Source organism: Nematolebias whitei, chromosome 12, assembly GCF_014905685.2.
Source record: "Nematolebias whitei isolate Nwh7 chromosome 12, NemWhi1, whole genome shotgun sequence".
Lineage (NCBI taxonomy): Eukaryota > Metazoa > Chordata > Actinopteri > Cyprinodontiformes > Rivulidae > Nematolebias > Nematolebias whitei.
Genome location: NC_056509.1, coordinates 40,074,252 through 40,085,363, shown reverse-complemented (window position 1 = coordinate 40,085,363; position 11,112 = coordinate 40,074,252). Strand labels below are relative to the sequence as shown.

The 11,112-nt window shown below is 40.5% G+C and overlaps 1 protein-coding gene across 1 annotated transcript in view; it reads right to left on the bottom strand.

Annotated features, from left to right (window-relative positions):
* Positions 1 to 6,438: 6,438 nt before the first annotated feature.
* The window catches only part of extl3 (exostosin-like glycosyltransferase 3), an 8,721-nt gene continuing 4,047 nt past the window's right edge, over positions 6,439 to 11,112 (bottom strand). The window contains exons 3-5 of the mRNA XM_037685910.1: positions 10,065 to 10,209; positions 9,844 to 9,972; positions 6,439 to 6,939 (exon numbers count right to left, since the gene is read on the bottom strand). Coding sequence (XP_037541838.1) covers positions 6,730 to 6,939; positions 9,844 to 9,972; positions 10,065 to 10,209 — 484 coding nt within the window. The 3' untranslated portion in view covers positions 6,439 to 6,729. The remainder of the gene's footprint in view (positions 6,940 to 9,843; positions 9,973 to 10,064; positions 10,210 to 11,112) is intronic.

Here is an 11,112-nt window from a genome sequence, read left to right as displayed (position 1 = left end):
ACTTCAGGGGGTGTGGGGGGGATGCGTTAAAACTCCAAACACTGCAAAGACCCAGATGGAAGCCGTTAAGTTTCCTACCGGTTTTTATTCGCAGCAAAATCTGCATGATCATTATTAACGGTTTACAAGAACAAGGTGATTCTGCGATTGAATCATGGACCACGGTCTTCTTCCAGGCTTTTAACCAACACCAGCATACCAGACATTTATTTATGAGTCAGAACCACTGAGGAAAAAAAAAAAAAAAAAAAAGAGAGGACTGTTACAAAACATGCTGCAATTATCCCTACAAGCTCTGCTCTGCACAGTGTGTTTACAACCGCGCCACTTTATGCAAACTGCTCGATCGACCCCTTTATGTTCCTGGAGCGTTTGTCATCTAAAGGACATTACACACAAATCTTTTTATTTACGTCAAAACTCTATGCATCTAAGAGGGGTGCCCCTCTTTCTCCTGAGCTTGCCGAGTTCATTACACAACTGGACGCAGCTCTGCATGCCGGCCGCGGGTATCGAGCTTCCTTCCCGTGCAGCTCACCGCGCAGCCTTCTGACTCCTCAGCCATGTTCGTTCATGTAGAAACACGGCGCCCCGCGCCGAGGACCAATATGCAATAAACCGGGCTGTCTGAGTCAGAGCCGACCCGACCACCTCAGCTGTGAAGTGAGTTGGGGAAACAAAAATAAATTATTTTTTTAATTTAATGTACCATTAAATAAAGGCTGAAAGTAGAACTGGGACTAATGGTGTGATATTCTACTTATAGGGTTTTATTCTGGGGCAATGATGAGTTTTAGCTCTGATCTGTGAGCACAAGTGTCAGAAAATTCCCCCTGGAGGACAAAAACTCCACAGTCCCACCCTCTCTCAGCTGGTTCGGTTCGAGAGGCGTGAGGAAACGGGTTTTTCTTCGTGACGTCTCGTTCCAAACTTCGTCTAGCCGAGTGCCACGGCAGACGCACGCTTCCCTGCAGGAACCAATTCCTGCAAAGTGAAATTTTTCTTTTTTGGAAGAATAATTTTTGCGAGATTAAACGAAAACAGATGTCCAGCATTCCTGCCACATGTGCTTTTCATTTCCTTTAACAGAGAACCGTTTCTAAAAAGCTTTTCATCACAAATTTACCTTTTATTGAAGTGGTGCACACAAAGCTGCACTTTGATTTACTGAAAAGGGGAAAAAAATAAGCGACACGTTACGCGTTTTCATTTGTAGCGTTATCTACAGGATGGATTTTATTGAAACTTTTTGAGGTTTCTACAGCTGATTACCTTTTAGAGCCGGAGAACTGCCACCCAAAACAGGAAACACAAAACCAGTTTCACAGATATGGAAATAAAATTTGTGAGTTTGGCGTCACCTCCAACACACACGTCAACATCTTGCAATATTGCATGAGAATGTACATAATGTTAAAGTTTGACAAAAGCAGCTAGAATTCAATAACTTGTGGCCCTGACTACCTCCTGGCCTTCTTAAGGGACAAGCAGGGTGCCAGGAAAAACTAGTTCCACCCAGGACATAGTCTGAGTCAGAACTTTGGTTTGTAGAAAATCTGCAAATAGTTCTATTTTACAGCGAGCGATTGAAAACATTTAAGTCTTAAAGCTGATCTAACTTAAGGTTGTAGATTTGTGCTCAACAAGAGCAAATAAACTTTTTTTTAATAAGACCCATTTTTCTCTCACATGAGCATTTAAAATTTTGGGGCTAAAGTTCTAGTAACTTTAGGAGAACTGAGTTCTCCTGATTCGTGCTCATTAATCCAGGTAGAAAAGTCCAACAAAGTTCAGTCAGGTCCTCTGGACAGTTTATTTTTGTTTAAACTTTTTGTCTTTCATCCAAAACACTTCATCAGTACAGGTCATCCACTAACCGTCTGAAACCATCTTAGCACCATCAAACTGTTTGACCCACTATGTGAAGGTGCCAGGGCTTAATTTGTAAACCAATCAATGCTGGAATGCAAATAGGCGGCAGCGGGGGGCCTCCCCCAGTAAATTTTGAATAAAGTAGATGCAATTTCCTGCATTTTTGGTGTATTTTAACAGGTTATTAAACACCTACATTTATAAACATTCCGCTTCTGTCAAGATCCTACACCCCCTCACCAGTTCTGAGCCCCGACACCGTCCTGCTCGTTGTCCCACTCCACATGTGAAACCTCCAGGTGCCTCCTCCGTCTGTTCATTGCTGCTCCAGCCTGGTTAGCTCGGCACTCACCCCCACCACTCTTAGGGGCGGAGATTTTTTTTAAGGGTAGAAGCAGAAATGCTTCTTGAAGGTGCAGCTCGTATGCGATGAAGAAGCTCGTAAGTAGCTGTTGTGTTTAAAATGAGTGTTTATGTAATTATTTCCGGTTTACATATCCAATATGTTTTTTGTTCAAGGCAGTTATATTTGTTCATAACTTCATTATTAGGAAGTCCGACAGTTACCGGATCCAAGCAAACAGTTACCGGAACGCACCCTGTCAAAAGAGTTCCTGGATCCTGTTCCAGCAGGATCCAGCTCAAATTACCATATTTTTCTGATCATAAGACGCAATATCAATGAACGGGTCTGTTTTCATACATAAGGCGCACAGATTATAAAGGTGCATTGAGCGAAACAAAACGGTCAAATAAGTCAAACTTTATTCAACTCATTCAGTAACCACATAAAATCGATTCAAAGTCTGTAAGAACAACCAGAATAAATACATAAAGCGCACTGGATTATAAGGCTCACTGTCGATTTTTGAGAAAATTAAAGGATTTTAAGTGCCTTATAGTCTGAAAAGTACGGTACGCCCTGGAAGGTGCTATTTATAAGACGGGGTTTGTTGTTGCTCCTCAGACTGATGAAGTCTTTTTGATGAAAGACGAAACGTTTCAGCAAAAAGAAACCGTCCAGAGGACCGGACTTAACTTTGTTGGAACCGGAGTCATGTTTCTTTAAAACAATGTTTAGTGTTTTTATTTCTACTTCAGCCTTCAGTAGTTTGTTCGATGCCGTTTCAGCACAAACAGCTGGGTGATACCTCACCCACTGATGTACATCAGACCAGGTTTGATTATGTACAACTTTCAGGGAGACTTGTTCCACTCCAAGTCACAGAAAACCAGTCGTGCTGCTGATCGTTGAGGGGTGTGAGGTCGACGGGGAAATCGAGGCCACTGAAGCTCCAGTAAAAACATTCAGGTCTGATGGGGGGGTAGGAGCCTGGCTGGATCATTTCACGTGTGGTTTAGAAAAAATTACAAGCAGGCGTTTGGATTTGGTCGTTTTACAGCACTAATTAAAAATCTGGCTCCTTCAAGGTAAACGGGCCTGGTTTGATATTTACGTTTTACTGGAGGGCTCAGGAACCACCTGTCTGCAGCTCGTCCCCCCTCAAGTCAGAGACACCAAATAGTTTTCACTGGCAATGAATTTAATGCGACGCCTCCATCAAGTTCAGGTTAGTGTGGTTAGGAATAATCGAGTACAACATTCGGTCATTTTATTGCATGTCTCAGTCTTAAAAACATCTTTTTCAATAATAAATATACAGGAACTGCGTGAGTTTGTTTCATAAAAGCACGGGAAACAAGTTAAAAAAAAATTAAGTATCTTTAAGTTTAAATTTCAGAAAAATAAAATCACAGCTGATGCTGTCAAATGACATACGTTGGATTTATAATACATGATGGGTTCAGCTCCAGTGGTTTGACAGATGTACCGTGCAGGGCGGACCTGATGTACCAGACTGCAGTCTTTTTGCAAATGGTGCCGTAAAGCTGCAAATATTGTACCTATTTGTCAAAAACAAAACAAGCAAGGGTAAAAGCCAAATAACCAATTCAGTCAAAGGTGAGGAAGTTCAACTCAAATCCAACAAAAGTTGTGTCATCTTGCAAAGTCGGGGGGTGGGGGGTTGTAAATCTTATCCACATCTTACTCACAATGGAGCACAGTAAACATCCAATGTTGAAACTAAGAAATGGTACAATTTCTTTGGAAAAATAAGGTCCATTTGACTCCAACACTTCCATCAAATCTTTCTATAAACAGTTCATCATCCAAAAATAATCTTTAAATTTTAATCTCTCCATCATGCAAAGAAAAAAAAAAAAACTATGAGCCAAAGCTCAATTAAAATAGATTGGGGACAAAAATAAAAACTATTCTTAGTCAGACAAAAAATGTAAACATTGTTTGGGGAACTGTACTTTCTTTAGTACAGAGGACCAAGGGTTCCCAAACAAGGTTTACATAGAAAAAAAAAAAAGATCCGGCCTGTTGTCAGTGCACAGTTCAAAGACCTGCCTCTCTAATAGTATGGGGATGCATTGGTGCCTATGGGATGGACAGCTTTCACATCTGTAACCGTCAAAAGAGACAGGACTGCTGAACAGCTTGAATCTGACATCAGACAAGAATAGGTCAACGTTGTCCTCTGAAAACAGCTCATCTGTTTTTTTTAATCAAAGTTCATGCTCAATAAACCAGGTAAACAAATCCAGCAAAGTTAAGTCTTCTGGATGGTTGCTTTATTTTGAAACGTTTCATCTTTCATCCAAAGGACTTCATCAGTTCAAAGAGCCACAACAAACTCAGTCCCACAAGCAGCTCACTCACATAGTGGCCCAAAAATCACAAGTGGATTTTTTTTTACCTGGATTACTGAGCATGAACTTTGATGTTTTGAACCACTTTAGACATGGCTGCCTCAGACGAGTCAGAGGGGGAGAGGGCCGACTCCAAAAACCCTCTTATCACCATCAAACTGGTTGGCCCTCTATGAGAGTGTGCTACTTAAGGGACTGAGTTTGTTGTGGCTCCTCGGACTGATGAAGTCTTTTGGATGAAAGATGTAACGTTTCAACTAGAGATGCACGATATTGCATTTTTGGCTGATATCCAATATGCCAATGTGTTAAAACTTATTTGGCCGATAACCGATACCAGTTCCGATATTTTTCTCCTAGACCTACTTAGACTACATAGCTTTCTCTGCTGTGGAATTACTACATTATTCTGCATGGTCAATTTGGCCTGCTACCAAATGCAGATGCCAAAAAGGGGACTGAAAATGATGCAACATTTCAACTTGGATTATGTTTAATCAATTTTTTTTAACTTTATCGCTAATATTGGCTGATACCGATACAATGCCGATAATATCGTGCATCCCTAGTTTCAACATAAACTGTCCAGAGGACCTGACTTAACTTTGTTGATCTGTTTGTAGTTGTTTACAAACTGTTAAAACAAGACGGGATGCTGACCCTGTCCCAACTGTTTGACGTGTTGCTGCCAACAAATTTAAAACCTTTCCGCCCCTTAAAATAGCACAGTGTCTGCATTTAAACAGCTGATGTTCACTGTGTTCCAAAAATGAGTTTATGAGATTCGCAAATTGCTGCACTCTGCTTTTATTGACATTTTACTCAACTTTGTCAGAACTGGGAATTGTACGTGGACAACCTGAACAAGGCGGGGACGTGCCTCATCTTGTGCTGCAAAGGAAGAAGTATGAGAAATCTGACAAGTCATGAAAGAAAAAGAAGCAACAAAGTAAACACATGAAGACATAATTTGTTGTAGCTGCAGAGTCTAAAGATTAAAAGAGCCAACATCTTGTTATGTGTTGTATCGGACCCTTTCTTGATGTGGACCATTAACTTCCAGGAACATTGGCAGGTTGCCTAGCAACTGCTTAAGAGCTTAGAAATGTTTCTGACCCGATGCATCACCCCCTCTTGAAAATGAGACGCATTAATTAGGGATTTAAATGTGCCACTAGGTGGTAGTTTTTCAGCTCCTGACAGAGCCAGACTGATCTCTCACCAACGAGTTGCTGTGCTTTTAGATTTATTAACCCGGTTTCAAAAGAACAGGACTGATCTCTACCAGAAAACGAGTGTGTATTCATCAAATGTGTCTTGTCTTTAGGTTTTCAACACATTTCACTGAAAACATTCTGCAAAATTAGGCACAAGAGCCTTTTTTTTTTTTTTGTCGATTTTGGCAACTGGTGCTTGACGATGGGCAGATTATGTAAAACTGAACAAAACGACAAATTAATGGCTGGTTTTATTGACAGGTTGGAGGCATTTTGGTGATGACTGAAGTGAATTCCCTCTTGAGTGCTTCATGCTGTTTAGACATGATTGGGCTGAGCGGTTTAACTCAGAGTTCCCCTGAGGCAGGGGTTTAAAAATATTCCACTCCACATAGATTTACACATTTAAACATTATTAAAAAAAAGAAAGTTCAATAAAATATGACTGACCGTCAGTGCTTTTCTCACAGTCGTGTAAGAAGTTTAGTTTGTAACTAACTGCTGTCGGTTGAAACTGCTACTCTGTCACTCCATGATCAGGATCAGAGTTGAACTCCAGTGAGTTTCTGTACACCGATTAAACCGCCTCCTTTCTTTAGCAGACGAGGTGCGGGTGACTTCTGTAGCTAGTGGTTGGTGATTGAACATGATCGAAAGGCGTGTGAAAAGAGGAGCGACGTCCACCGAAGAGGAGGATCCATTTCTTGGCAGCGGTTCCCACTCGAAACTTTCAGCACTTGTCAGAGCGACCAAAAGCTGTTAAGGTTAGCTGGTCCATCAGCCCCTGCAAAGTCCGAGCCCCCAAAAAAGTTGCCTCTTGTGCGTTTATCTTGCTGCCTGCCCATCCATCTTCATCTCCCCTTGCAGAGAGAGCTCCAGTCCTTCAGTCCTTCCAGCTATCGACTCTCCGATTCCAACACTAGATGAATTTGAAGCACTTCGTCTTATCGTGGGGCAAACGGGTCTTAAACAGCACGGAGTCCACGCGAAACTGCGTGTACAGCAGCGGCATGTAGCCGTACACCTTGACGAAGAAGTTGATGCACTTGTGGCGCTCGTGGAAATGCGAGTCGTCGTGCGAAAGAGCCTGAGGGCAGCCGGGGCAGCGGAAAGTCCAACGGGAGGTTACCTGAAGCAAACAGGACATTTATGAAATTCAGTTTAAGAACAAATGGTAAGAATTTCTATGCACTCCAGTAAGAACTAAAACTCGGGAGAAAGCTCTGCTACAAATTCGATCTTATACATTATAATTTGTGAGTGGAATATTAAAGCTGTCGGTTTGAGTAACGCTGAGGCAAAGTGAGCAAAAACATAAACTCAAAGTCTGACGAATGCAGAGGCTTAATGAATTGGGAAATTGGATGAAATGTTATGTTTGCAAGGTGAAATATAAACTAATAATCTTGTAATCCAGCATACAGATCAATGCAAATGTTCAATAATTCAGAGAATAAATGATTGATCTTTAAAACAAAGGATGATTGAAAAGCAAAAACAAAAAAACATTTTAAGACAGATCGGATGTACAATAACGTTTTGCATCAATATAGATTGAAAACAGAAAAATTATGCTCCATAATGTATAGAAGGGGGAATTAATTTGAATTTAGACATCTCTCTTGTTAGATACTTAGACATTTTTAATCTCCGTTTAGTTAAAAATATATATATTTAAAAGAAACTGAAGTGGTAGTTCGTTCTTCTAAAACATGAAATTTATGGGTTCATCTTTAACGTTGATTTTTTAACGTACAGCAAACATTTTATTAACGGAGGGAGGAACTCCAACATTCCTTCAGATACAAAACCTGAAACTAAGAAGTGAATTTTCCACAATAAGACTAGCTGAAGAGCTGCCAATTGAACGTTTCACTCAAAAATAGTACCGTATTTTCTGCCGTATAAGTCGCATCGGTCCAAAAATGTCTAATAAAGTGGGAAAAAAACAAATAAGTCGCTTCGCTTAGAATTCTCATTTAGTATGTGTCACCGCTGACAAGTCACATTTGTTATGCGTCACGAAACGTGGGCCAGTGTTGTGCCAAAAATCAATCAGTTGCCAAAATGGCATCCACGGGAGCGTGCACAGGAGGACTTTAACAAGAATTTAACAATATTAACATTTAAAACAATTATTTGTTTGCTCGAAATTATAGTAAAGGTGTGTCTCAGTTGAACTTTTCCTTAATAAATGGACTTCAATGGTCAAATCAGCTGCATTTCTCGTGGGCGGTGCAGCGAAATGCAGGAGTTCTGGAGCGAGATGAAGGTGGCTCGTATGGCAAGCCAAGTGTCTCATTAATAACCACTTTTACCTATTAATGAGACACTTGGTTGTCATAATGCTCAAGGGCCCCTCTAGCGGCTGCAAATGTTAATGTTTAATATTTTTCATGTCGGAATGAATCAAATCGTCAGATCTCAGTCAAAAATTGGTTATAAATGGGAAAAACGTAAAATAGTCACTTCGGTGAATAAGTCGCAGGACGTGCAAATTTATGCAAAAAGGTGCGACTTATACAAAGGAAAATACAATACTAAAAACTACTGGAAGTAAAAAAGAGGTAACTTTTATACTTCTTAGAGAATTAGTAAGGTCTTTTCATTGCCTTAACCACAAGCCACTTTAACCCTTTAGTTGTTTTGTAACTGTAGACTTAAGAGGAAGTCAGATCTTGTTAAACATTTCATAAACTGCCTTTAACTAAATCATAAATTATCACTTTCCACAAAAAGGTGATACGTCTGTGTGAATCTGTCACTTACTAAAGTAACTCACGCTACTGGACAAATGTTAATGACACCTTCAGAAAATAATTTAATGTTTGCCTACAACTGATTAGGTTTGAGTCAACCAAATTCAAGATGGCTGTCACAGCTATTCAACATTAGCCAACATCAAATGTGTATCAGTTCCACAGATAATAAACTGAAGCTTGATGTGGTTGTACCCGAGTCATCCACAACATACTGAGCAAAATTTCAAGGTTTGACCAAAACGGCTACAACTCAGTCATTTTTTAACTTTAGATGTCTAAAAATCAGATTTTTTTTTTTTTAAAGAAATGTTGAAACGCAGGCAGGATGGAAAACTCTTCAAAGTCCTGCAGTAGAGTTGGCGTCAAAGGTGTTCAATGTTTTGCTGGTGCTCCTTTCAGCTGGAAACATCAGAGCTGCTATTTAAAAAAAAAAAATGCATGGAGCTCCGTTTCTTTTAGCACAAAGTCAGACATTCGTTTAGAAGCACTTTTATAAGATTCTCCTTTCAGAACAAGCCGAGCAGACCCATTACAGAGTCAGCTTGAGACAGCCTTTCAAACACAGAAGGAACTAACGTTAGCTCATCAACCAGCGAGCAGCAGAAAGCTGACAATGCAGCGAAGTGTAAAACAGCTGTCACAGTCTGGGAAAGGAGGAACCTGCTTCCGTCTGAAATTAGAGACATGCCGTCTAAAAATGACTGGTAAACCTGTCGCTGTGCTAATGTGCTACCTGTAAATACACAAAAAGCTGTGAGCTAAGAAAGAACTGGAAAGGATGTGTGTATACGGTGGATTTCACCAGAGATGCGTAAAAAGCAACTCCTTTTCTTTTAATTTGTCCTATTAGGTTTAAAAGAAAGAAATATTTCCCCTAACTGATTAAAACTACAGACTGTCCCCAAATTTAATGTTCGCAAGGCCTTCTCACAGTGAAGTGCTGCCTTGCAACAAACCCTGCCACCAATTCCCTGCCGAACCCTCCCCCTGAATATTACAGCTTAAACCGAGAGCCGCCATGACATTTTCAACAGCTTCCGGGGTTTGAGTGCTAAAATGATGAAAACATAAATATGCTCTCTTGTGATAAATGTCCTTTCAATAAAAATCGAGGAGAAAACTGAGGCGTAACGCACCAATTCGACTGTGTGCTTTTGATTTATGTTTTGTCTGCGGGGATATTAGATTTGCTGGTTTGAGTAATGGTCAGGGGAAAAAACAAACAAACAGAAAAATACTGCATGGATTCTGAGGTGGACACAGAAACCGACCTTGATGGGAGGTTTGCGGGTGATGTGGGAAACCAGGAAGTTCATGGCAATGTCCTCGCAGTTTATGTACTCGTCCACCATGTCCCTGATGGCCTGGGGCATCACGTAGGAGTACAAGTATGCATAGTACTGCAAGACAAAAAGACTGAATGACTGAGAAAGCAATAATCTGCAGGGTTTTTTTTTGTTTGTTTTTTTAATGGGAGGATGCTGGTTCTGACCTTATGGAAGAAGGCAGCTCCGGTCAGGACCATGGAGAGCTCACAGGAGTAGTTGGAGTTGTAGAGCCAGGACTGGTGGTTGACATCCCAGGCGTGGTACCTTCCAGGAAAACCCACGATGCGATCTCTGGCCTCACGCCACACTCTGAGCAACACCATCAAACACAAAAAGTCTTTCATTTCCACTCAAACAGAGCTGACTTAAATAATTTTCTGGAAGGAGTTAATGAAGAAATTTGACACATTTTCCTCACAATTGCTAGTCTGGCTTTTAAGGAACCATTTGTGCATATTCATCCATTTAAAATCCACTGGTTGCTCCAAATTAGCGTTGTGATACGCACCTAAAAACAGTTTTAGACACTGGTTATAACAAAAGCATCTCTCTTTGCTGACACTAAGACACTGCAGCCCTGCTCAGTGCTTCAGTTTATCAGATGAGATACTTGGAACTGCTCCCGCAGACCCAGGAGATCCCAGAAAGCTCAAAAAGCAATTTACTGTCCCTAATGAGTTCACGTGAAACCACTTAAATGCCCGAGATACTCGGCTGCGGCACAACTTTTCCTCGGCTGGAGTGGAAGTAAGAAAACATTCCTAAGTAATTCAGAGTTTGAGATAACTCATCACAAATGACCTAGCACGCACACACATACTTGTCTGGACAAGCTGCCATGCCACCGAGATGTACGCTGATTTGGGGGAGGAAAAAAAAAAAAGGTAAAACAAAAACTAAATACATATACATCACTATGTCAAATGTTCAATTGGAATAAATATAGCCTTTCAAATGAAATTAATCCAAGTGTTGTGTGAGTAAGATGCAGACAGCATGTACTGTTTATGTGTTATGTCCTGTTATCTCTTCGTTTTCATTCTCCGTCAGATTCAGGGATTTCAAGAATGTCATGTTATCTTTTCTTTCCCTTTTTTTTCCCTTTTACAGTTTTCCTTCTCAGAGATAAAAAATCTATGTCCGCTTTACAACATTACTGTTTAATAACAAAAAAAGGTTGAATCATGTCATCTGGACTTCGTTTTTTGTTAA